The sequence below is a fragment of the Thunnus thynnus genome, chromosome 3 (genome assembly GCF_963924715.1).
Source record: "Thunnus thynnus chromosome 3, fThuThy2.1, whole genome shotgun sequence".
Taxonomy (NCBI): Eukaryota; Metazoa; Chordata; class Actinopteri; order Scombriformes; family Scombridae; genus Thunnus; species Thunnus thynnus.
The window spans coordinates 10,149,874-10,176,978 of record NC_089519.1 but is presented as its reverse complement, the minus strand read 5'-3'; the positions used below and the strand labels follow the sequence as shown (position 1 = coordinate 10,176,978).

General features: G+C 43.4%; 1 protein-coding gene across 3 annotated transcripts; it reads right to left on the bottom strand.

Annotated features, from left to right (window-relative positions):
- On the bottom strand, positions 1-23,922 carry rnf38 (ring finger protein 38). Of its 3 annotated transcripts, none has more exons than XM_067584132.1 (13): positions 23,784-23,922; positions 22,152-22,834; positions 11,160-11,221; positions 6,027-6,229; positions 5,560-5,935; positions 5,286-5,450; positions 4,813-4,983; positions 4,442-4,627; positions 4,225-4,325; positions 4,016-4,100; positions 3,593-3,714; positions 3,356-3,455; positions 1-2,585 (listed from the first exon to the last, which is right to left on the bottom strand). In XM_067584132.1, the coding sequence occupies exons 2-13, from the start codon at positions 22,753-22,755 to the stop codon at positions 2,523-2,525; spliced, it is 2,238 nt and encodes a 745-aa protein (XP_067440233.1). In that variant the 5' UTR covers positions 22,756-22,834; positions 23,784-23,922; the 3' UTR covers positions 1-2,522. The 3 variants fall into 3 exon arrangements, with proteins under 3 accessions (XP_067440233.1, XP_067440235.1, XP_067440236.1); XM_067584134.1 differs by lacking the exon at positions 23,784-23,922 and adding an exon at positions 23,152-23,402; XM_067584135.1 differs by lacking the exon at positions 23,784-23,922 and adding an exon at positions 22,987-23,116.
- Between the last annotated feature and the right edge of the window lie 3,183 nt (positions 23,923-27,105).

Sequence of the window (27,105 nt, the reverse complement as noted above, 5' to 3'; positions counted from 1 at the left end):
TACTTAATAAAGTATTACTAGTAATAACTCTCATACAAAATGTACAAATGTTTGTTAAAAATTTCATTATCATCATAACAGGCCTTCAAATGATTTTGGTTACAGATATAATACATAATGAAACTACTATGACACCATTTTAATGATAGAGTTTCATAGAGTTTAAAAGGAAAAATATTTAAACAACCCAACAACTTGCATGGAAAAGATTAGCAAAATGAATTGATAAGCACTAATTGCGCCATTTTCTGAAAAGACATAAATAGTGGGACTGAGGTAATTGCTAGTGTACCAAGCAACAGAAAACTGTCCAACACAAAACAATCCTAAGACACAAAATGGATGCATACAGTCACAATTATGACCTTTGACCCCAAAGAAAAAAGATGACAGAAAACAATTTCCCTCCGTTACCATAGATATTACATGACTTTATACACCAACAACACTGAAGATGAGTTTTATAAAATGATGTTCTTTCTGGACACTAATGAACGGTATTAGTCTGGTGTGGTGACACTGAGTAGATACAAGTTGTACCTGGAGAAAATGAACTTTTATAAAAAGGCATCTCACATAAGACACTGCAGGTGCCTGGATGAACTTTCCACAACACACTTTTGTTTATGCAGTCTCTATAAGGCCTATGTCAGGTTGCCATCTTCACACATAATACCAAATGTGATAAATAGTGATAAATTACATTAGAAAGCCTGCCCTGTGCTTGAGGTGAACATCTTTGAACTTCTGACATGTTGACATAGGCCTTACAGAGATGAACTATTATTAAGTAACAGAGTCCCAAAACCTCTGGAAATAAACAGGTGTGCAGTGAAAATATAAAGGGACATATTGGATACTGTAGGTACTTAAAGTTGATGTGGAGAACATATACGTTCATGTGATGCATTCAAATATTTGTTCTCATACACACATGACTCTGGAAAACCGATCAGTGGTTTGTTCAGAATGACAAGAGAGCATGTAGGTCTTAAATCTAAATATTAAAGCACTGACATATCAAAGTGTCTGGTGAAACACAGATTTAGGAGTGACCTTACAAGTCTCTTCAAACTTGTTCCCTGTCAATGATGGAGAAAACATTGCCTCTATATCTGCCAACACAGATCTGAAAAAGCAGCTTAGGTACAGAGACAGATATAGAAACATGTTTTCAAAGGACGTAGTCCCATAAGAAAGCTAGTACACTGTGCAAGACTGAAAGTTTTGGTAATTTTTTTTTAATAAATGTTTTGGATCCACCTAACCGTCTATGAAAGATCCAACTGTATTCACATAATGTGCCTTGGGGGAGAGCTTAGTGGATATGTCTAGGCAGAGATAAACAGTCCTGATCTGTTTTCTTTAGGTTAGGAAATACTGTATCACATAAAAAAGGGGGATGTGGATGTCTTTCAAAAGCTTCCAGCCTTTACACGTTGAGACAAGAACAATGTAGATGCACAGACATGGACTGATGGAGTCAAAGTTGTACAAGTTATGGAGGTGTGACTTAGAAAAAAAAGAATAATGACACAAGAGCACTGCCAACTTCCTTAGAGGTGAACCTGGTCCAAAACTTAGATTTTTCATTTTGATACAAGAACGATCTCAGCTATGGTATGTAACCCCGTCTGAAGATGCCCTCAACCTCTAGTGAGTGTAAATCAATCTGAAGTAGAGAAATAGCTAAATTGAGGATTGAGGAGGTCAATGCAATGTAACAAATTAACTGTATAAATACCACAGGAGGAGTATCTCTCACACACACACACACACACACACACACACAGGCGCATAACACACTTGCACACAGACACACGTATAGAGAAAATAAAGTGTATTTTTCACTCACTCTTGCTCACTCTTTAACACCTAGTGTACAAAATCTTTGTTTCACCCCATACACACTGCTCTCATGATGAGGAATGCTAGAATACACATACAGAAATTAAAATGGACCGATTCTTTCAATTATAATGAGTCTAGAGAAAAGGATAGTCTCTGCAAGCAAAGACAATAAAAACAATGAAATTATCACAATCGTTGGACTGCCAATTATCCCTCAGGGTTAGCTAGTACAACAATACAGAAGCTTTTCAAAGTAGTTTTTATGTTCATCAGGGTCACATCAGTTTGAAAGGGCTTGAAATTAAAAAAAAATACATGTACATACAGTATGTCCAATGTGTGTATGTATTTCAAAGGCCATTCATTGTAAGGAGGAACCATGAGCAGAAGGCAGAGTAGTCGGGGGCGTAAATAGTCCATGTTAGAAGGCCTAGGAAGTCCAGCAATATAGTGAGCACAATCAGTAGAAAGTCTCCACACCCCTAAATGCAGATCCCAGGTGAGAATTACTGTGTCTTGGAGGATAAAGAGTGAAGGGTTAAGGAGCACTGGTCCCAGTTATGTGGCAGAATGTGTGAGTGGAGGCATATGATAAAAGGAGAGAAGTTCACTGTATCGTTGGTGCATCCAAAAGGGAGTCAGGGATTGTGGGTGTTCGTATGAGGAAGAGGTCACTCAGAATCCCGCTGGACCTCAGAGGCATCGGCTCGACAGATAGGACAGGTCCGGTTAGCCTGGAAGGAACAAAAAAATTAGGAGATGAGGGTTAAATGTCAATAAATAAATATTTAAAAAGTGTTCAAACTGTTAACTGAAGCTACTTAGAAGTCAGTAGATCAACTTTGGGAACCAGTGACACACAAATATGCGTCGTTGACCAACAGTAAGTCATCGTGACAGTGCTGACCTTTGAGAGAAGATAGGAAGGGTGGAACAGAGGAACTAACAATAGCTTATTAACTGTGTGGCTCCATCCACATTTATTTACCCTCCTCTGTCAAAGTATAAACTGCCCTGCAAAACTAATGGTTTGTACAGAGTTATGAAACAGGAGTCACTGTGATAAATATGTCTTTTACATGAACTGTGGGAGTTTATTGCCCCATTTACGGCTGAGCTAACAAGTTTGTTACGCAAGCTGGGAGAACTTTTCCCCTTTCAATAATTGAATGAAATGACATTTCACACATATTTCATATATACAATTCTGAAAAGAAAATGCCAGAAGGGAGTAAACGGCCTAGCAAGGAGAAAATATAGAGAAGCTCGATTGACTAGCACTAGCATGTCCCCAACTGGCCAACATATTAGCAGTTGCTTCACCACCTACTGTAGTTCACCTACTAGCTTTGTGAGCAGTCAATAAGCTTCCAGAACCACATATTTCTCAGACACACACATATGTATTTGACAGCCACTTTCTGGTGTGACCAGGCCTTAAGCGACCCGTGGAAAACAGTTGATACACTTAGAGATATCCAAATAATTTAATGTCTTCACTCACCTTAAGCCACTTGTCTACACACTTGGCGTGGAACTCGTGATTACAGGGCAAGACCCTTAGGAGCTGGCGAGACTCAAAGTCACACATACACACCACACACCTGTAAGACAAGGCAAGGTTGGTACCATTTTACACAGAGTCTTGTACAGACATTTTAAATCGTACCACCCAAAACCTACAACCATGCACAAAAAAAATTCCTCACCACACATACATTTTCTAAGGAAAGGTACTCACAGTGTTTGCTCAGATTGGTGGTTGTTGGGGTTGAACCTGTATGACGGGAGCTGCTCTATATCTGCCTTAGTTAGACCACGGGGCTTTGCCTCTCCGAGACGCTCGGCGAGGTTCAACAGGGCCTGAAGGTTTCAAACAGAAAGGCAAAGTTTAGAAGTCAAAGTTTACAATGGACATTGTTTTGGAAAAACTGTCACCTTATTAAAAGCAGTTAGAAAACTGAAAAAACTAGAAAAATCGGCTCTATTAATGAACTGTTTAAGTTGTGTGAAAACTGACAGAAAGTGGCTGGATTTCATGGTGCAAGTGTTGACAAACGGACTCTATTGTGTTCATTTCAAAAGCCTCTCTTTCAAAGAACATACTGTGTATCATGTGTTAGCATTATTTTTGGCTGAATGTTGTGACAGTGGTTTCTCCTACCTCATAGTTCTCCACCTCTCCGTCATCCACATCCAGCTCTAGACTGATAGTGGGGGCCACATTTGGGGGGACGGGAAGCATCGACCTGGTTCAAGACAAGGAATACAATGCTTAGTATCCGTTTGTTACCGTGCTGAGGCATTCTCAAATCTAGTGCAAATTCACCTGTATAGTTCCAACATAAACCTGAGGAAGTAGAAAACACTTACAAGAAGTAAGGCAGGAAGCTGGGGTGATATGGTGGGGGTACAGCCTGCTGAGAGCGGTAACGCCGGCCTGCGAATCGGCGAGGCATAAAGTGGGGATAGGGCTGTAAAAGATGAGAAAGAGAGAACAAAAACAAATTATTCAACCAAGAAAACCATCATTCTACCATAATCATATACTATAATCCAAAAGAAATATGTCATTTAATGAAGTACTCACCACTGTAAAGAGCTCCTGTGACAAGGGGTCATGGTGCGAGAGGAACTGGAGTGGTGTGGAGGGCGGGAGTGTGGAGGGAGGCTGGTGGTGATGGTGGTGGTGGTGATGGTGGGCGTAGCCGAAGCCTCCACCCACCGAAAGCTGCTCTCCTAGAAGCTCAACCTCATTTTCGATCCTCTGTAAAGGCTGAGAGGAAACAAGGGACGTTATTGATCATGACAAATGCGTAACAGGTGTTATCTATAAAAACTACTCCAAAAACAGCTGCAAATACCACAGTCTTTGTGCTGGCACTATTTTAAACACAGAAAGATGGAATTTAATATAGATGGATGCCAGGTAAACTATAAAGACATAAATTGTTCACGTACCGATCGTGGCTGTTGCGTCTGGAAAGGCAGGAACTGTCCGGGTGTGGGGAGGTGGGGCGGGTGATGAGAGAGGTGGGGTGGAGGGGGAAGCAGGAACTGAGGGTCACTGGACAGCAGCGAGGGAAAGGCATAGGGCACCGGCAAATGTTGCATTGAACATGCTTGTAGCATCTGGAAAAAGGTGGATGGGAAGAGAGGCAAGAAAGAAAAGTGTTTAATTACATGTTTTGACACTGTGGTGATTATAAGTACTAAGTCTTGCCACAAGGTGGCAGCCAAGACTGTGAAGACTAACAAGCCACTTCAAACAGGAAAATATGCTGCAGGTCTTTGCTACTTTTATCCACTTTCCTCTTGAGCACTTTCCTTTTCCTGAGGAGTCAAAGGAAAGACTGTACAGCACAAAGTGTACTTTTTATTAACAAAACAACCCACACACTCCTACAAACAGCACACTGCTGTGTTCTTCTCACCGGGTGGTAGTGTTGTCCAGTGCTGAAGACAACACTGCAGGCGGGGACCTGTTGTTGTGAAGAACAGGTAGGGGGGAGATGCTGACCGCTGCACAAAGGCGCTGCGAGGCCGTGAGGAGGGACTGGGGTCACTGTGTAGGAGACTGGTACACTGCCCTGCTGGAGCTGGAGAGAAATCACACCACAGTTAATATGCAGCCACACACACACACACACACACACGCAGTCAATGTCTCCAAGCTTCCTCACACATAAAAATTATTTGCAGTCGCACCTGTTCATGCAAGTCCATGACCATGGCTCCTTGTTGCTGTTGCGTTGCATGATGTTGTTGCTGATGATGATGGTGATGGTGGTGGTGGTGAGCGGCCGGGTGCAGTAACCGTGGGGACAAGGTGGGGGGGTGGAAAGCTCGGGGCTCCTCCGTACCTGCCACCCCCCCTCCAGCTGTGGGGGGCTGACCGTAGGCGCTGGGGGTATGTGTTGGGTACGTCTGGTGTGTGGAGGGTTGGTGGTTGTGGTGGTAGTTTTCATCCTGGAGCTCCGATGGTGAGAGGCGAGGTGCGGGGCCTTGGGTGGATGGGTGGTGATGGGGAGGCAAGTGACGAGTGGGTCTGGAGAGACGGCCACGTTGACGCCTCGCTGGCGGGCTAGAGGAGGGGAAAGATACAAAAGTTTTACTTTCGGGGTCCTCAACCAAAATATGTACATACAGTTGTAGAAATCAAGAGAATGCCTTACCTGCGTCTGTGCCGAGCAGGAGTGAGGCATCTCTCCTGGTGGTAGTGTGTGTGGGGGTGAGGTTGTCTCCGACTTGGGGGTCCTGACTCCCAGGGCCGGATGGGGGGAGAAGGAGTGGATGGTGGGGGGGCGGATGAGGTTAGCTGTTCCAAGACAGACTGACTGGACAGCCTCTGGCGCTTTGGACTGGGGCTTTCCTCGCTCTGAAGAGGGAGGGGTGGAAAAGTGGGGGTGGCGATAGAGGAAAGAAAAGGGGGGGTGAAAGAGGGGATGGGTATTGTGGTTAGTGACCCATAGCACTCGTATCAAATAAATCAATTTCACCGTGCTCCTCTGGCCTACAATCTATACCACTGCATAGACACTAGGTTCCTTTGTGACTCATGGCATTTCCTGCATGTGCGTGTGTGTGTGTGTGTGTTTGTATGTACTGCATGTTTCTGTGAAAGAGAGCATATTACACCACCAGTGCTCTGAGGCCCTGAGGGTTCAAACTTACTTCCTCTTGGAGTGAGGAAATGCAAACGCAAGACAAGCACACACAGGCCCATATGCGAGTCATACGTACACACCCTTGGCTGGATGGTTTGACAAATACTTTCTCTCAAGGAGTCAAAAAAGTCAGTGATACACTCACATACACATCATGTAGTCATCCAAGTTTAAGCTGACTGATGAGTTCTCATACACTCTTTCAATCCTATCAACTCATCTGTGAGTCACTTCACTTACTGTCAAGCAGTGACTCTCACACTTGGCACTTGGTGAGGCAAGAGCGCGTACAGACACACACGCTCATGTGTCAGATCTTAGTCATTCTCCCTTACACGGACCTTAGCTGTGCTCTGAAGAACACACAGGTTACTAAAGCGACAACGCACACAGACACACACACACACACACACGTGTTTCCTCATAGTTACCATCTCAACACTTTTTTTCCCACTACTTACTTGATGCCTGCTTCCACCTCCCCTCTTCGTGGGAGAGACACGTTGTTAAAGTGTGATAAAAATGACTCAGCGGCTGTGACTTTTAACACACACACACACACATACAAAAAGGCACACATACACAGCTCAGCAACCTTGAGAGCAGTGTGATAGCTAACAGGAAACAGCTGGAGAGCAGGGTGCATGCACACACACACACACACACACACACACACACACAGTTATGGAAATGCCTGCAGACATGCGCAAATTCACATTCACACATGGGCAGCTGCCACTGTTTGAGTTCTACAGCCTATAAAGAACAATACCTTCTACAGCTCTTTAGAGGCAGACTCTGCTGTTCTAACAAACCTGAACAAAATGTATTTTGACTGTAGGGCCAAACACACTGTACTCTAATGGCTCTATCACTCACTCACAGCACTGGATGTGACCTGAGCCTGAACAGCTTATGGGAAAGACAAACAATAACAATGACTTCATTTAGTCTTGACCTGAGTGGACAACGAAATGTGATAGGAGAGGAAAAAAAAGAGATGTGAGAGTGTGTAAGACAGGCAGAGACGACGGAGGGGTGAAGCTTGGAGCAGCCTCAGGGCGCACCAGACACTAAATGACAGAACAAATTTGGGTCGTGGCGAGGGGTTACACACCACAGTTTTGAGCGTGTCTGTCTGTGTCTGCCTTTTTTTTTTTACAAGCCATGTAAATTACCATGCCTGAACATTTGGGTCCGACACAACTGGTGTATCCGCCACCATTTTGTGCAATTGTGTGACACCATAATTGTGCGGTGGCCAATGCGTTGGAATGACCGACACGTTTTCAAATAACAAACATGGTGCAGTGAGACGATGCCAGGTTTTATGCCGGTTATGTTATTTATTCCTTTTGAATATGCTTCAACACACTAAGCGACATCTGTTGTTTCCAGCTCATTCCTACAAGTCTTTACCCACTTTTCCTACGTGAACAGTGCAAATTAATCAAGAGTACTTAAAACCCATCTTGAGGGGGAAAAAAAAAGTAGACATACTATACATGTGAATTAGAATAAACTGACCCTGGCTACCAAACACAAAAGACATTGCCTCTTTCACCAAGTAAAAGAAAGCCTTGAAGTGTACAATGTGTCCTCCCTTGCTTAGAATTTTCTTAGACACAAAGAGACAGATGTACTTTGTCTGATCCAACTTTTCAAAAGACATGTGCATATTAACACACATTTAAAACAGTCTTCATATTCCTTTTGTCAAATGAAACAAAAAAAGTCATGCGGTGAAGTTTTATCATCAAATCATACTATTATACACCACATTTAATGAGCCAAAGTATTACTTTATTAAAACAGCTACAGCTTATTTGATCGAAACAGATATGGAGGGGACATGCTATCTGTGCCCATTTCTACACAGGATGGAGGGCCCCAGCGATCCACCCCCACCCCCCAAATCTGTTCCTCTGAACAACAACAACCCCCTATCCTCCATCCCGACACCCCACAACCTCTCATACCAGCCTAGCCCCAACCCCAAAACCCTTGGGACATCTACTGTGCCCATTTTCATATCTAAGCCAGCGTCTTCCATCCCAGGCCTGACATGTTCCCTCCTTCCCTCTGCCACAAACACACACCCTCCTCGACAACCTCCTCCCATCCCCCCCTTTCCTTCCATCAGATAAGCTGAACCCCTCTACAGTCCCCTCTTCCTCTTGCTACCCCCCCCCCCCCTTTTTCCTCTGTCTGCTTGTCCTGTCCGAGACCTCGGCCTAAAATCTGAGGGGACAAAACAAGAAGTTCTTAGATAGGACACACACACACACACACACACACACAAACACACACAGTCTGTCTTAACACATGCAGACTATTGCCCATTAGTATGAAAGTTTGATGGGCCTGTCTGCCCGTGTTAGTGGGAGGGGAGCAGTGTCAGACAAAGGAGTGTGTGTGTGTGTGTGTGTCCTCAAGCAATATGGCTTAACATGGCCAAATAGAGTGCTTGTTGTGAACATACACACACACACACACACATACACACACGTCTGGTCCAAACATGTTCCCACTAAAGCCAGGATATACGAAGAAAAAAGAAAAACATGCTGACTTTCAGAGGCTCGACACACATTGCCTAGAAACATTGTGAACTGTTCCACGGCTGATATTACAGCACATTCTGCAGTGCTCACAGAGTAGGGACCACACACACACACACACACACACACATACACACACATACCCACCCTCCCATTCCTTTTCACTCTGTCCACATTCAGTGAGAGCACACACCAGGCTGGACAGATATCCTGAAGCATGAGAACAGACACACCCTACCACGTTCTATTTCACTATGTCCACATTTGGGATATGCATGCATCCACTTGCACACGCACACACGGTAACTGTGGCCAGCAGCTGTTGTGGCTTTCGCTGTCATTGCTGAGAACCAAAATAAAGAGTTCTCTAGAATGCGGAGTGCACGCAGACACACACGTACACTTAAGAAATATATAGCCGAGCCCAGGTTTCTCTTCGCCCTAGAAGTTGTGCGCGGACGTGGACGCTACACGCTGAGCAAATACGGTCATTTGCTTTTACAGATTCATTAATATTTGCAGACATGCTTCCACCAACACTCAAACACATCTCCCTCCCCCACTTATTTTCTTTCCATCAACAAGATTTCAAAGCTCATTTTGTTTCCTCTGCCACTGTTCCTCCCTTCCTTCCCCTCCTTCCCTCCCGCCCTCCCTCCTTTCCCTTCTCTCACTCCAACCAAGTCCCACAGCTGGAGGTGAAATCATTAGCAATACCCCCTCCCTGTTTTTGGCCTCGCCTCCCTCCCTTCCCTTCCCTCTCTTCCTCCAAGCTTTCTGCAACACCTTCCTCAGCATCCTGCCTCCCCTCTTCTCCTTCTCCGCCGTTTCTCACTTGATCTGCTTGCTTTCAACACGGGCTTTCGCTTGTGACGGTGACTATCATTTACTGAAGAACATTAGTGTATAAACGACTGCGTTTTAAATTATGCTTATATGATCTAGTATTGAGTATGTTTTAAAAGTAATGCTAGAATTATCAGTAATACTATGTCAAAAATATAGAATAAGTTGACTTTTTCCCTTATGAAGCAACCTGAATGGAAAAACACATTATGTTTAGTGTAGACATTGTATAAATAGCTGAGTTTCCATCCAAATGTATCAGACCAAATTTTCAGAAAATCAGCCAAAGAAAATGCGAATTTAAGTGCGTTTCCATCCGCTACTGTTATGAGTATATTAGGAGTTGCTCCATCGAGATAAGCACTAGGTGGCGCTAATCCTGCAGTCAGGTTCCAATTATGGCACTGCGGAGAGGAAGGAAGGGGGCGCAACAATATAAACAAGCACAGTCAAACCTCAAACGATGAATAATGACGTAGAAAACATGATGGAAATATGATATTTCTGTTTGTTTCAAGTAGTAATTTAAGTGTTAATCTGCTCTTCGCTCCACACTGATCTACTGTTTTCATCTGCCGTTATTTTTAATCTCTTCAGTTTATTTCAAACTGTCAACAAACATAGTATGAAAAGAAAACATCAGAATCATGCTCATACCATACATGTAAAACATCAATCACGTGAGTTAAATGTTCGCTATGTCAGAACTTATTTGGCGAAGGTGTTTCCCATTTAGCACAAAGGCAAAAACCATCTCAAGCAAGCATACAAACTTTACAAAGTTTTTTCAAATTTTGCCGTTGCCATCAACCTTTTCTAATGCGATACTTCAAAATGAACATAAAAATACGTTGAAGGAATTTATTAGCTAGTAATCAGCTGATAAAACTAAAAGTTTCAGCCATCAGCTGGTTATTAAAAAACAACTCCAGTCAGCTCCATCTCCAACAAATGAAGAGAAATAAAAACATGCTGCAGCTTATGCTGCTACATGCTCTCTAAACTTGTACAACGTCTACCATCTAACATACTTCAGCATTTGTGAAACACAAAGCAGAGTTGCTATTTGCAAACTGTGCTGTGTTAGAGTGTCTCACAGAGGCACAACTGTTAAAAGTGTCAAAACGACAAACCTAAGAGCACAACATGGAGAATAACATGAACAGTTTCTCAAAGCTTGAAATGTATTACATTGGTGTGAAGATAAATATGTTTTAAAAGGTGTGTGGCTTACCTTATCACTCTCCTCTCCATATGCATGGTCTGGGTGGCAGTGGTAGGACCCGCCGGAGGCCCCTACACAGAGATGGAAAGAGCAGAATATAACACAGGGTTACACAGTGACACGACATGCACTTCACACATTCATATGAAATTTCATACTTGCTCAGGGATCCTAGATGCTAAGCAGGACCCGTGAGCATTTGATCACAGGGCTATATTCCACAGTAAAAAGCCATCAAAAATCACATTTTGATGGAAGTATACTGTCAAATCAAGTCGTTTTTCTTCACTTTGCCGTACACTGAAATGAGCGCCGGCACTTATACGGATCCTTACAATCAACAAAGTCTGCATGAGTTTGACGGCGTCTGACTAGCATGTGCTAATGAATTGACCTGCTACTGTGTTCTACCTAACAGTTTACCATACAATACACAAAAACATGTTGGTACTACCCTTTTTGCTGAAATTGATAGCACCATTCTACCCAGTATATGGTGGGACATTTAATCCTTTTGTTATTGTTCTCATGCTACTTGGATCTAATACAGCAAAAAAAACATGAACAACATGTTTGTGAACTGACCGTGTGTACGACACAAAAGTGACTGAAACACATATGGTATAGTCTTCTCAGATCAGACGCAGCGCACACACACACACACACACACACACACAGAATAAACACAGTAATCCTGGATTAGAGACGCTTTCTGATGATACCGCCGCTTGCATCACAGCTAAGACTTTTACGCTTTTGTTTTTCCACAATCCTTTCATCTTTTTATTGTCTTTTCTATTTATTCGGGCTTTTGTTTTTCCCCTTTGTCATGGGCATGTCTTTAGCCGGGACGTCCTCACCACAGATGGTGGCAGTGGTATACACACCAAGGGTAAGCGCTCCCAAGGGCACTCCAGACAAGGCTACCTTTGCGATAGAGATGAAGAAACCTAAACTAAAAAGGGGAATAGATGCAAAAAGGTCTTTTTTTTAAAGAAAAAGAGTATTTTTCACCTCACGGCTGTTTGTTTGTGGGATTTTTCCTGTTTAAACCCTCACTCTTTGAAGAGAAGCTATGATTGACAACAAAGAAGAGAAGGGGGAGAGAAAGAGAAAGAAGAGACAGACAGAGTGAGGTTTTCACTACTGAATTCCTCAATCCTTAAAAAAAAAAAGCCTTTCCTCTCATACTCCAATCCCTAGAGCAGGCAAAATGGATTGAAAAGGTTGAGGTAAGTAAAGCTTACATTAGCACAGTGAAAATCAGCTAAAAAGGCTATTTTCACCAAGATGATTTGGGACAGAGCACTGGTGAAGCATTCATGGGACTCACCGGCTGCATAGCGCTCTTCTGTACAACACTCATTCACTGATCACAATAGGCAAAAATCCAGCTCCCTCCCTGAATATGGTCTCACTTGCACATTGTCGGAGTCCGGTAAATTGAGTCAGAGACGAGTCATTCAGTCGCAGTCACTCTATAGAGCACAACACAGAAGCTACAGAACAGGTTTAAAATGTTTCGATGACATCATGTCCTCTGTTGGACAGACCGCGCACACCACAGTATGCACTATTTAAGCTCCGACGCTAAGGGCCTTGAGGAAAGTTGAATAGTGGGTATTGCAGTATGAATTGCAATGTGTACGGACAAGTATCTCCATCTAGAACATTTTATAAAATGCTAGTAAGGACAATTTCATAAATAATCATTTAATGAACAATATGACAATATTTTCTCATGTACGACAGCACAAAGTCTCCTTGTTTGTGATAGGTGTGTGAATCACCTTTCCCCTGCTGAGACGGGGTCAACGTTGAGATTTATAAGTATTATTATTGTTTGTGAAGTCTTAGTCAATTCCTTGAGTAAACAGAAGAAAAGTGAGAGCTAGACCTTGAGATATCAGCACAGCTCAAGAGGCAGAATAGACATGGACTCGAAGACAAGAACCAGACTCGGAGCAAACACGCCGTCAACGCAACACACAGTTATTGTAAATGTTGGTGGAAAACTGTTAGAAGGATCAAAGAAAAGACAATGAGTGAAGGACAGAATTCAGGGCTTAAATTTAATAAAAAACTAATGAAATGAATGACAAAAGAGAAAACTTTCACATTTACGCTAAAACAAAAGAACATTTAAAATGGACATTTATCACCCATTACAAACACGTCCCTTTTTACTCTCTATGTGAAGTTCTTTAACCTGAGAGTGCAGGTTCTGTATTTTGCACCAATTTATTGGGTTATTATTTATACTGAGAAAATAAGAGGAGAAGATTCTTTCGCCTTTTGTATGAAGTCTTTACTCCATGCCATGATCACTGCTGGAATAATGAAGGACAATCATTAAATCATTTCTTTCTCTGCTGTATTAACCAGACAATATTATGACTGACAAAGACACATTGGAAGATTAAATACTGTACTGAAGTATTTAAGTGACAGGTGGCATAATTAAGCACACAATTTGACCGAATAAACGTGTGCAAGAACGCACAGAAATGCAGAATTTAGTCCGTGACATTCAGCATGTCTTGCCGTGACAAATTTTTAAAAAAGGAGCGACATGATACAAAAGTAAAAAATAAAAAAGGTGAAAATGAGAAGCTCAAGCAGTCAACACTGGCTTAAGTAACAGTGTGAAGAATGAATGGAGCAAAGTTGTAGTCCAAATGTAACCATTCCCATTTTCACACCTAACCACACCTTCTCTCTAGTGGTAGAAAATTACCATTGACTTCAGTTGCTTGTTTTGGAAGGTAAAAAAAAATAAATGGACATAGAAGTCCCTGTTGTTCCATCTTAGGCATGCAGCAGCCTGTGGAAGTCTTGGAAAGAGGGTGAAAGACAAGAACGGTGATAGGAGGAGTGGGTGAAGGAGGGGTGTGAAGGGATGCGGAAACGACCGGGGAATGGAAAATGTACGGGGGACGAGAAGAGGGCAAAGTGGAGGCGCAGGAGAAGAGGTTGAAAACGTACATGAAAGAGTGAGGACCGAGGAGGAAAGAAAGATGTGAAAAGATAAAGAGTGCAGAGGAAAAAAAAAAAAAAAAAACATAAGGAAGAGGATTGGAGGGAGAGGGAGCACTGGAGGGTGAGAGAACAGTCAGAGAGGGAGAGAGAGAGAGAGGGAGCAGGGTGGGGGTTGTGCCTTCCCCTCTTGACTGCTATTGATTTTCTGTAAGCCTCAGAGTGCATCAGCTATTTCTATCCATTTCCTCCACCTCTCCTCCCTTTCTCATCCCTCTCTCCCACCCCCCCACCCATCCCACCCTCCTCCTCTTCACTGCGCTCAGACACCCTCCTCTCCTCACACATCCTCCTCCTCCTCACACTCTCCATCACTTCATCACCATCCCTCCCTGCCACCAATCCATTTCCCTATCTGCCGGCCTGTCTCTCTCCCATATATTCCTGTCGCTTTATCTCACCACATCCACATTTTCTTGCTTTCCCTATCGCACCATCTCTGTCCATGATCTCCAGCACCCCCCCCCCTCCTCTCCCTCTCTCTCACAGTCTTTCTCTATCAAACTACCTCCTTCCTCTTTCGTGTCAAATCAGAACAACACAGGAGATATTGGGCGATTGGAAAAGCGTGGTTGGATAGATAAGATGATAGATAAGTGACAGGCTTACTTAACAAATCGCCTGCTCAACGGTTACAAATAGCAAAATGGTTAGCTGACTGCGGCGTTTACATGTCACGTTTTACAGTAAAGTAAAGACGATTTCAGCCCATGCATATGTGTAACGTGAACACACGCGCGCACCTCTCACATCACCCCGCCTCCTGAACACATGTCACAGCACACTTCACACCCCAGCGGCAAAACAAGAGTCGAGTAACAAGCTGGCATACAGGCTTAAAATAGGCGGGCATGTAACACCTGCCCGGCTATTACCTGCCTAACAATGATTCACACCTTCTACCTCTCTCCCACTTCATTGTCCTCCATTTACTTATTGTTCTCTCCCTCCTCATTATCTTTCTCATTATCTTCTTTTCTGTTCTGTTACTGCTGCAGTCCTTGGGGTTGCTCTTCCATCCTGCACTTCCTCTCAAGTCTGAAACCTGCTTATATGTGAAGTTATCGTGTGTGTGTGTGTGTATAGGCGACAGTACTTATTGCTTTCACCGAAAGTGAATGCACTGGAAACTTGAAAACAAAAAACTAGAACCTGTTTTGAAACCTAAAAAGATTTTTTTTTTTTTTAAGAAGAAAATAAATGGATTCATGTTCAAGTTTAAGTGTCCTTTCGTGATTTTATTGGGTCCCCCCCCCCTCAATTCCCGCAGCTATTGCATACACTTCCTTGACCCACCAATTACAGGCTTGACACACAGCACTGCAAATACACAGGATGTGCAGTTGAGATTTTGAAGATGTGCGTGTCATCTAATTCACAAGCCCATGTGAGCTACAGCTACCCAGAAAGCCCTTCTGTGCATCCCTATACAACATGGTGATAACATAATACATTCCATATTATCTTTACCCAAGCGTGTTTTTGCTTCTACACACCTGTTGTGTCAGAGCATCTTTTATCATGATGTTATTAACAGCCTTTTAATACTGATCATCCACTTAATGTCATTAGGCTCAAGTCCCCCTCCGCTCAAAAATGTGTTTTTCTTATTGTTACAGGATGCTGTATGTTCACTTGACACCAGAAGGCTGTTTTCACATTCATCTGCTGAAGGGAGAAAGTTTCTCTGGGCGCACCAGAAATCTGAGTTTAAGACATGCACCTACAAGCATGACAGTGTGACATCACGACTAATGCGGAAGCCAATCGTGGTCTAGTATGAAACTTACAGAAGTGTGATGTGGAAACTTGAGTGCACACATGCATTGAATGGACAGATGTATATCACTCTACCCCTATATGTGTAGGATGGAAAAGTGTCTTTTTAAGACTCAGTGACACTATCAGTGCTGTCTCTGACAACTTACATCTTGTTATCTTGTTATATTTTTGGTCACAGAACTGAGAAGCTGTGTAGAAAGAGTGAATTGTTAATTCTAACAAGCTAACACTATAGGGATAACACACACTTTCAAAATATGCTGCCGAGGCCAACGAGTGCACAACGCACACTAGCAGCCCAAGGATAATACCTGTCTTACTGCGTCTCGTGTCCCATTCAGTCCCACCACCATCGATAATCTATTCGTTGATTAGATTCCCGCTGGTTGATGCTCCAGCGAGAGGCTCTTACCAAAAGCATTAGTTTTATATGCCGTCCGTCTTTGTTCTCTTGCTTTCCCTTCTGTCAACTGTCTTCTCAGTGCGCTGACAGAAGAAATGTTTGGGGCACAGACGTCATTCTACATGTATGCATATGTTTTCTGACGGTCGCGCTCCTGCTCCCAGCCCACCCAGGCAGCAAGTAAACAAAGTGTGCACACATACACGCCCAATCAGTAGAGGTACGTGAAGATACACACGCTACACACAGCTTAACCACTCATTTACACTCCTTTGTCTTTCTCACTTCAACGTCTGCCTTAACACTCTTGCTCTCTTCCTTTACCCCCCCCCCCAATGAAAGACAGAAACCAGCAGAGAAATGTTAGGGGAGTGAAGGTAATGGACAGAATGACAGAGAGGACGACAGTGTTAATTCCCTCCTTCCATCATGAATCTAAACACCAAACTCAGATCACTTAAACTACATTCAATGAAGCTAATTGGAAATACTTCTGCTGTTTCACTGTGGCAACCGATGCATAATTTAAAGTCCTGATATCAACGTGTAAAATGTGGCCGACTAATTACTTATTTCTTCTTCGTATTGTCTCAGTAATTGCAGATATTGAACCGTATGGCTGTACAGTGCTAATAATTAAAAAGGTAGGTGTGACTTCATTTAGATGAAGGAAATACCACAGCGAAGGCACACACACACACATATATACATTGTATCAGCGACATAAGTATTGTGACTGGTACAACAGATACCATAAGGTTTGTCCAAATCAATACATTTAAAAACAGATGAAAGACTAATGAAGAATAACTCTTTACATTATTTTACATTCAAGACAAGCACGCAACAAACTCTGAAATGAATCTCGTCTGATACATGTATCTTGAGTATCAAACAGCTACCCCCCTACAAGCTTGACAGGTGGCTGAAAATGAAAACGTTTCACTGCAGAAAAAAAAAGTGTCAAAGCACAAATAGAAACTTTTCATCCACAGAAATATCATATAAACTTCTTCAGCAGCTGGCTCTCCAAGGCCCATTTGTACACTCAGTATGTTCTAAACAGGCCTTGTTTTGCCAGAATAAAGCTGAAAACACTGCTTCCACTGTGACACTGTTATTCGAAGCCCTGGATCTTAAAAAGAAACGGCATATGTATTAAGCCATATGTTAGCGAAATTACGGGCTGTTTGGAACACACTCAGCATATGGATAGACAGCAGAGAAGTGGATTGTGTCGCAAGAGATGTTTGAACAATTTCAAGGGACATTTCGTTACCATTGCACATCTACAACAAACCCACAACACAACTTAGTTACTACCTCCAACATCCGCAAAGACTGTGGGGCTACTCAGTCCGTGTGTACGTGCGACTCGCTTTGCATTACAGCTACAACAGAGGCAGGAAGAGGACAAGAGATGGAAATAGAGAAGGACACAGATAGGGGTCAAGTTGAAATGACAAGCAAAGGCTGAAGATGCTAATAATACGTTGAGACAATGTACAAATAGCTAAAATATTTATCTTGTTCATAGTAAAAGGTATGAAAAAAGTATGTACACCTATATGAAATTAACTTTTATTTCTGCTAATAACCTCCTTCCTATCACAACAAAACAGAGCTTTTAATTTAAAGTTTCCAGTCCGGTTGAAAACACAAGAGCTCAAAAACCAAGAAGAGGAAAAATGAACAAAACCAAACAAATCAGGCTGCCTGAAGACATACTGTTCCTCAGCTACCGGCTTTGCAGCAGTGCCACAACCGAGCTGCGTCAACAACATTTAACTATGCCTTCCTCACGCATACCTTCACCTACACTTGAAACTTACTGCCTCTGGTCTCGGCTTCAGTCATCTGTAGCGTTACCTCTCTGTGCCTCCATCTGCTCCCAGCCAATCATTTCCATCTCTCTCTTTCCAGTCACAGTATCCCCCGCCCCTTCAAGGCTGCACACTCAAACTGCTCTCTGTGCGGCATGCTTCCTCTCTGTGCTTTGCTTACAATAATACATGATGTCCTACAGTATGTCTCCTCCACAGACATGACCCTTTCCATTAAAACTTGTCCACATCCTCCTTCAGCCATCTCGCCTGTGTTTCGGTCTAATCACCTCTCTCCCTCCCTTTCCCTTCCTCATCCTCTCTGTGCCTGACCTTCCTAAAGCTCATGCACTGCATTTCCTCCCTACATCGACTCCCATAACTGCCTGATCCAGCCCACAACTTCTTTTAAAAAAACTGACTCCCCTCTTCCAGAGCAGTTTTTTCACCCTCACTGGCATCCCCCTTCCCCTCTTCCTATATTGACATTGCTTAAGGCTTTCTTAGCGACCTTTGGCATTCTCTCTCCTCTCTTAGAAGTGCTTTTTTTCCCCCCCTAAACCAGATCAGAGCCTATCCCTCGGACCTGGGGCTAATTTGAGGTCACTCGCATGTATCCCCAGGATCTTCTCTTGCTGACCAAAGTGACTGCTTTGTTGTTTATTTGGAGTGACGGAGTAGCGGGGAACCCCTGCTACTTGGTCAATCCAAGTGAAAGAGTTTCTTTCCAAACCGGAGGGGGTTGCCTGGGTGACAAGACAAAGGAAAGTAAAAAAACAGAGTGCATCTTTCCACTTCTGTTGCAGACAAAAGGATGGAGAGGATAGAAGTGGAGTGGAGGGGTAAAGGTAGAGTGGCAGGAGTGTCTGCCCCTCTGCTGCTTTGGGCAATCCATTAAAACGATCCTTCCATTAGACAAATGTGAGGGAGGAGGCCAGAGAAAATGGACCGGAGGGGTACAGAGAGGGTTGACTGATCTGAAAGGGGAGGAAGAAATGAATGTGACTGAGAGAGGACACACTGTGACAGAGGTAGGTCAGAATCAGGATCGGATACCAACCGCTACAAATGACGGTTTTATCCACTCTGACCACTTTGGCAGCACTTTTCTGTGCCTCTCTGTTGCACCTTCACTCTCAACATGAGCTTTCAGAAGTCTTTTTACCTCGTAAAACATGTTAATTCCCCGACACCGTCAGGCAAATTCATGTGAATTGTTAAAGAGACAGAATGTCAAAGGGAAGCAAGGAAACATTTGTGCGTCACAAACGGTATGAAACATGCATGAAAGAACAAGGCAAAAAGAGAAATTGTGGCCAAAAGTGTCCACCACAAGGAGAGGAAAGAGAGGGAGGGATTGAAGAGTACAGGATATCATTAGCTTTCATGCCCAACGCAGGTGACTAGCGCAGGAAGAATGGACTAAGTATCTCTCACTCTTCCCAACAAGCAGGATCCGCTCTGGGAATGGAAAGAGGGTCTAATAAAAGGTGTGTAGTGTTGGGGAAGGTTCAGCTAGCAGCTGCTTCACTCTTGTAAGAGAATATTCAACTATAAATTAGGCCCAAGGCTTCCTCTGGCTATGTTGACAATGTAAATAGTGTTTTTGCTATATCCAGATTTTCTTATGTCTAATCTAAACTTACAAACACACACCGGTGTTCCTTTCGAATTGCTGTTCTTTTGTGTGCCGTGCGTTTCTGGTCTTATTGAAATTAGTCCAGATAATGAGTGATTGTCTACAGAATTTCTAGCCGACGTCTCCCCCTCGAGATCGAAATCCATTTGGATGGAAATACAATACAGTCATTCTATCCATTGATCTGTGCAACCCTTCATGTCATAGCCAAGCTACTATGACAGAGTACAGGTTGGAGGTCACAGCAGACCAATAAACTCTTGACGATGCTTAGTTCAACTTCTTTGCTGAGGCAGAGTATTCATTTATTAATCCTTTCACAAACCCTCTTGTCTACTTATTTTCACGACTACGTTATTCCTTTTCTGTCTTACTAATGCACACACACACAGAGCTGGATTTCCCTGTAACCAACAAGCCTATACAAAGCTAGAAGTATAACACACACATCGCTAGACAACCTACGGGCTTGGAGTCCAGAAGGGGCCTTTGTTTATGTGTGTTCAGCTGTTTTCTTTTTTCTTACTCTCACTCTCCCAGACAGGTAATTCCAGTCTCCATACGCAGTTGCTCAGTCACTCTTGCACACACACACACACACACACACACACACACACACCAGCATTTCATTCATGTGTTTGACACACAAGATAAAGGCCTTGCATATAGCCATCAGTAAAAAAAACTGGCCTTATCCATGGCTTGTTCTGTGTGAGTTAAGAATGATTTTGGTTTTTGTCAACACAAAAACAGAAACCATGGAACTGGGGCTATACTCAATTATGGATGCTGGACTGCTTCATTTCACTGTGACGCTGAATTGTGGGCCAGAGAGAGAAATATTCCCATTGTGACTAAGCAAACGCTTAGTGCTGTTTCTGTCTTCACTATGTCTTCAGTCCAACATGAGTTGCTCAATAAGAGATGACTCGGTTGTTAGTCTTTTGAGTACATGATCATTTTTCCCTATATGAGGAATCAGTATGAGTTGTCAGTCATTTAGCTTTGGGCAACCAAGGTTTTGGACATTTTCATGTAACGAAAGAAAAAATCTGACTAATTCCAATCTGTTTACAGAACAAAAACAAAATGAATTCTTCCGTCTACTTTTTAAAAATTTGTTTCATTAAGAAATGATCACCTGAAAAAAATACTCCCCAAAGCACCACGAGAGAAAACTCAAGCCAAACCAAGCATTTTCCTAACCTGAGAACCTTGTTAGGTGTGCTGGTAGCTTCGGTGAAAAAAAAATGGTGTCCCTGAATGTGAAACTCTTACTGTGCTGTTTCTATGTTGCGTGGTTCGCTGCACTGCATTTGCTGTGTGAGAGTGCCCTCGCATGTATTCTACACCCAGCACCAGTCCACACACAAGTTTTTCTTTGCAGTGGAGCACAAATATCAAAGCATGGTTTCCCCTAGTTACTAGTAAAGGAGCCCTCTTTCTGACAGAATAAGCACATGCAGAACTTGAAGAGAAAGTATGTCTGTTATTATAGAGGCCACGGCCAACCTCTTTCATATAACATCCCATTTTGTCATTTAACTGATTCTCTTGTCAAAAGCACTACACCTAGTGTGCATTTACTGTAACATGATTTTAGTATGTTTCACCCTGCCCTGTGGTAACAGTCCCTTCATCTTTGGCAGTTAGTGCTATCTAGCCTAACTTTTCATTGGAGGAATATATCATGAGTGCCTGTTTTCTTTTCTATGTCTATTCACAACTTCAAACTGGCTGAAACCCTTGGTGATCCATTTCAGGCCTTTCACTAAACGTACACGTGAGTTTTTGAAAAAGAATAGACCATGCCCAGTTTAAACAACGATCAGTTTCACACTGTAAGGCTTGTTACCTAGCTACATCAATATTTGTGTAGTTGACTAAAAGTAGACATGCCACAGTGCCTTAAGAAACACAGTCTGGGTAACTAACTATGCACAGCAGTTCAATAAGCTTCAGGCTACCCCCGTCCACACCACAGACTGCTGCTGTTCATTTGCCTACTGCATGTGCTAACTGTGAACCACATCCACACTGCAGCTTTGTGGCAAATACATAAAAACACCCCCCTAATTTGAATACAACGAATATGTTCACACATGCACAAACACTTGCCATGCCATCCCCTGGACAGCCCCTTCTCGATCTCAATTTGCCACTAAAATCCTCCCCCAGGGTATTAAACACCTCTACTTCTATGACTTCTGCTTGGTGCTTATGAAAATAAAGTCTCATGCAATGTGTGATTCATCTACCTCTGTTGGTCGAAGGTACATAAACACAATTGGATAACAATGACAAGTGGGGACATTTACCTGCCGTCGGGATGCGCTGCGCTCCTGGAACCGAAGACAGCCTCTGAATGCCGGGCGAGGTGTTACTTCCCGGGGCTCGTTGCTGGTTGTCCGGGTGGTTGCTGTGAGCTCCAAGCGGAGCGCAGCCGACACCGTGTTGCTGCTGTGGATGCAGTTGCTGCTGCTGCTGCTGATGGTGGTGGTGGTGATGGTGATGGTTAGATCCCATGACTCCACTACCTGTAATCCCATTGGCATTCCCACCACCGTACTGCTGGTAATATCCAGACCGAGAACGCGATCGAGTCCTTGGGGGCTCCATGGCCATTTGGTGGGCGTGAAGGGGGTGGAAGAGAAAAGAGGAGGACGCGGCTGGGGACTGCGGCGGAGAGCTGTTGGTGGATCCGGGCTGTACAAAGCCCCTAGCGCCGCTCTGGCTGTAACTATAGCCCCCGAGTCCTCTGCCCCCCTCTGCGCCCCCGTACTCTGTCCGCTCCGCCGACTCCGCCGCCCCCGCCTCGTCGAATAAATCAGCCCCTTTAGGGACAGGCTCCGGGGTGGAGGGCAGCCGGGGGCAAACTCTGGGCTCCCGAGTCGTTGGCTGTCCAGCGGCTGCGATTGGCATTTCCTTTCGGGGGATTTCCTCTGTTTCCTTTTTTCTGTTTTTCCTCTCGTTTCCTCTCACAGAAGAAGCTTTTTAGACACTGTTAAGAAACACAAAGTTGGAGAGTGTCTAACAGTTAAACTGAGCTGTGAGAACTGAACTGTTAACACACAAACACTTACACTGTTTATTTGGACGAGCATGTGTATGTTGTAACTGTAACATTAAGCTACTAAACACAGTGATATTCACCCGAACTGGTTCAGCAACTTCACAACGTTGCCTATCAAAAATATCCTGGTATCTCGTGTTGTTGACTAAACACAAGGGTAGGCAGGGCTCGGGGCAATTTCAGCACAAATATTATAAAACTGTTCCCATATATAACAGTGACGTTAAACCGTTAAAATGTCTCACCGGCGTTAAGTTCACAACAACCGAACAGCGAGTCCGGCCATGGCTCGCTAGCTCACATGAGGCTAACGTTACTGCGTTACTGTGGCAAATACGCTATTTACGCTCACTCCAATTGTACAACAGTAGTATTAGCATACCCGGTCGCTTTCTCAAAACCGGATTTATCTCCGAACTGAGTTTAAAGCAACTTTGTCTACTTTAACAATAATTTAAACTTGTTTAGCCAGTCTGCGTAATGTCGTTCGCTAGCTTGGCAAGCCCATACCAACCCCTCCCCCTCCTCCTCCTCCACCACCGACCAACACACAGAAAAATCCCGTTGCTAGCCACCCACGCCTCGAATCCCTTTAAATCGCTTGGTTAATAGTAACAAAATAAAAAAAGGCTTTAAGTAAAAACTTGTTCGGTGTGATTTCATTGAACTGAGTTAGAGTCACCGGTCATGTTTCCCCGCTGGGTAAGGGAGCCAAACAGCAAAGCGCACAAAGATAAAAAGTGGTCAACCTTAAAATTACAAAGAAAGAACCACGGCTAAAATTAACGCGATCTTAAGGAATGACCCCGCCTCTGAGTCTACTGCTAAAAACCGGTCTAATACCCCTGCCTTAAGTGGCTTTTTCACAACAACTTACCTTCAATGTGCTCTCCTCGACTGTACTCCTGACTCGGATCTGTCGATAATATTGTGAGTGTGTGTGAATGCGTGTGTGTGCTCGCCTAGTGTCAGCGTGAAATGTGACAGACCGTCAACGCTCAAAGTCGGATTTCACCAGGCCTGCCCAATCAAACCCTGCTCAATCGAGATGTTAAAAAGCGGTTGTATTTGTTTTTTAACACCCCCCATTTATTCACCGATACAAATATTGTAACTTTTTAGTTAAGGGTTGATTTTGTCAAATTATATTTTAAAAAATCATGAATTTGTGGGCAATATGAATCGTTTGGGGGATCGGTAATCGATTAGTATTGCCTGTTAAATCAGAAGCTGTGGATAGCAAAGAGGCAGTCTAGAAGGGGGCTTTAAATTATTTATTTACCAAGCCTAGCCTACCCCATTGCAGCTGTTTCCTCTGGAGCTGAAAGTTCGCTTTAAAAATAAGTATTTGTCATGTTTGCAAAAAGTTATACACTATTTTACTGTGGCTAGAAAATAAGGCAGAGAGACGGAAAGTAAAATAAAAAGTGACACACAATAATAAGGTGTACTAGACCATCGAGGCCAAAAGGAAGCGAGTCTGCTAGTAGGATCTAAGTTCTAAGACACATATCTGACTGACAGAACAGGTTTGTGTGTGTGTGTCCCTTTAGAAACCAGTTGAGCTCTTTATGTTATTACAAATGTGGAATATGATCATTTTTCATATTTTTCAAGCAATTATTGAAGCTATAGAGACCTTAACAATTTTCTATGGTAATAACATAAGCTCTCTTTGTAAGGTCATACCCTGTATATGAAACATCTCTGAGACTTACTAGTCAAAATAATATTTTCTGTTTCTGTTTCCATTATATTCATCCCGTCTGTGTGTGAATGTCTGTGTGTCTGTGTGTGTGTGTGTGTGTGTGTGTGTGTGTGTGTGTGTGTGTGTGTGTGTCTGGCTGTCCTCTTTCTTTCTCACACACACACACACCTAAAGTCCATCTCACCTCCCACACCCAATTCCCTTGGTCTTGCTCTCTCATTTCACACACACTCAACCCCAACCCATCAACACCACTTCTAATACACACACACACACACACACACATTCTCTCCTCATTACACTCCCTTTCCCTACTTTGATGATATGCAAATAACCCTCCTTCCCTCACTCCTCCCTCCCTCCCACAAGCAGCAAGCCTCCACACACACACATACACATCACACACACTAGGCTAATGCGCTGAGGCAGCGTCCACAGACAGGCGGGGAGGATCAATTTTTCACCCAGTGTGCTACCGATATTCATAAGATAAGGCCACAGAAGAGTGAGGAGAGAGAGAAAGAGAGAGAGAAAAAGGTGGGGGAAGGAAGGGGAGCAGCAGAGATGGGGATAAGGAAAATGGCGAGTGGGTGTAATGAAGGGGAGGGAGTCAGAAGAAAGGGTGTCCAGGAAAAAGGGTGAGAGGGAAGCAGAGAGAGAGAGAGGAAAGAGGAAGAAGAGCATAGGGAGCCGTTGTGTGTGTGTGTGTGTGTGTGTGTGTGTGTGTGTGTGTGTGTGTGTGTGTATGCGGGTGAGAAAGTGGAGAGGGTGGGGAAGTCTCGTGGGTGTGTGGGAGGGTGGAGGCAGGATGAGTAAGTGGGTTAGGGGTGGTAGGAAAGGGGGATGGGGTGTAGAGAGGGCTCTGGGGGATGGGGTTGGGAATGGATGGGGTGGTAAGGGAAAACGAGGGATGGTGTGTGTGTGGTGTGTGTGTGTGTGTGTGTGGAGGGGGGGTTATTTTGCTGACGTGCTCTCTTATTGGCTTGTTCAAAAGCTGGGGGAGGGGCAGCCACAAACCATACTCTCACCAGCTGTAGGGAAGAGCAGAGAAACAAAGAGAGAGAGAGAGAGAGAGAGGAGGGAGGAAGGGGGTGGGGGGGGGGCAGATATGTGTTTTAATGTTGATATTCTGGTCTAATTAGATCCCTGTCTAAGTGGTGGAATGAATGGTGCTGATCAGATAGAAATGGGCGTAGTAGAAGAGGAAGCAGGCTTTGTTTGAGTTCGAGGATTCTGTTTTAGTGCACACAAGGGGGTTCTTGATCTATAATTCAATTTCACTTGAGAGACAGCGAGGAGCAAATTACCAACACTGTATCTTTTGGGTACATTCAAACTCACATTTACTTGTATTGTGTAAAAAAAAAAAAAAAAAGAGAGAGAATGAGATATCTAGTGTCTTCTGAGGAGCAACTGAATTTTTTGATGACACGCCATTGCTTTAATAACTCAAGTGTTACCCAATGGTTATGCAAGATGTTTCTGAAGGTTATATGTGATAATAAAAGATTTCAAATCATCTGAAATTTGTTAATGTAGATGCAAAGTTCACGACAAAAAGGCACACGTATGGCCATATACGGTATGATGTCTACCGAGTCCATTTGAATAAATGTAAAAATATTTGAGTGTCTTTGCATGACCAGGAAAAAAAAGAAGATTCAGCATGAACTGCATTGAAAACGAAATACCATTCCAGCACACACAAGAAGGCAGATTGAAAGCCATGTGTTTGTGGAGCCCAGCTGAACCCCGCCTGCTAAACCAGTCCGCTGGCTGTGACAGACTGACAGGCAGGGAAATAGAGAGAGGGTGGTGGTGTGTGTTTGTTATAGAAGAGAACAAGAGAAAAAAAGAGAGGAGAAATTGAGACAAAGAGACAGATTGAAAATAAAACAGGAAAGAAAGAGACAAATTAAAGAGATGTAGAGACAGAGGGACGCGCACTGTAGTCATACATGGAGAATGAGAGAGAGAGAGTGGAGGAAGCCAAGCTTTCTGTGGCTTAGCCAGACTGGAGCGGTGGGACTTGGCTGGCTGTGGACTCTTGGCTTCACTATTAAAGCAAGGAGAAAAAAAAAATCACAGTCAAAAAATGAAAAGGGCAAAGAGCTATGCCAAGAATGCACAGGCAAGAAGCAACACATTAGGTTCGTTCCTTCTGCCTGCCTTTCTGTTTCCCCAAGCAGATCTAAACAATAGGTGGGACCAACTGAGTGCTATACACTCAGAACCCTGCCGAGTGACTGAAGTCAACTCTGAAACAGCATATCAATGCATACACAATTTTCCACTTTTGTTTCCTCTTAAGTGGCTTTAAGAACAATCTTGCTGAACATTGTGTAGTATAGTATCATCTATCCTCTCATAGCTTGTAGCAGCTATGCTATAAAATGTCAAAGCCAAGACTCAAAGTTTGCACCATCACACCAAATGGAAATATTCTGGATGTCTTGTATATCATTTTGTACATTAACCAAAAAATCCAGTC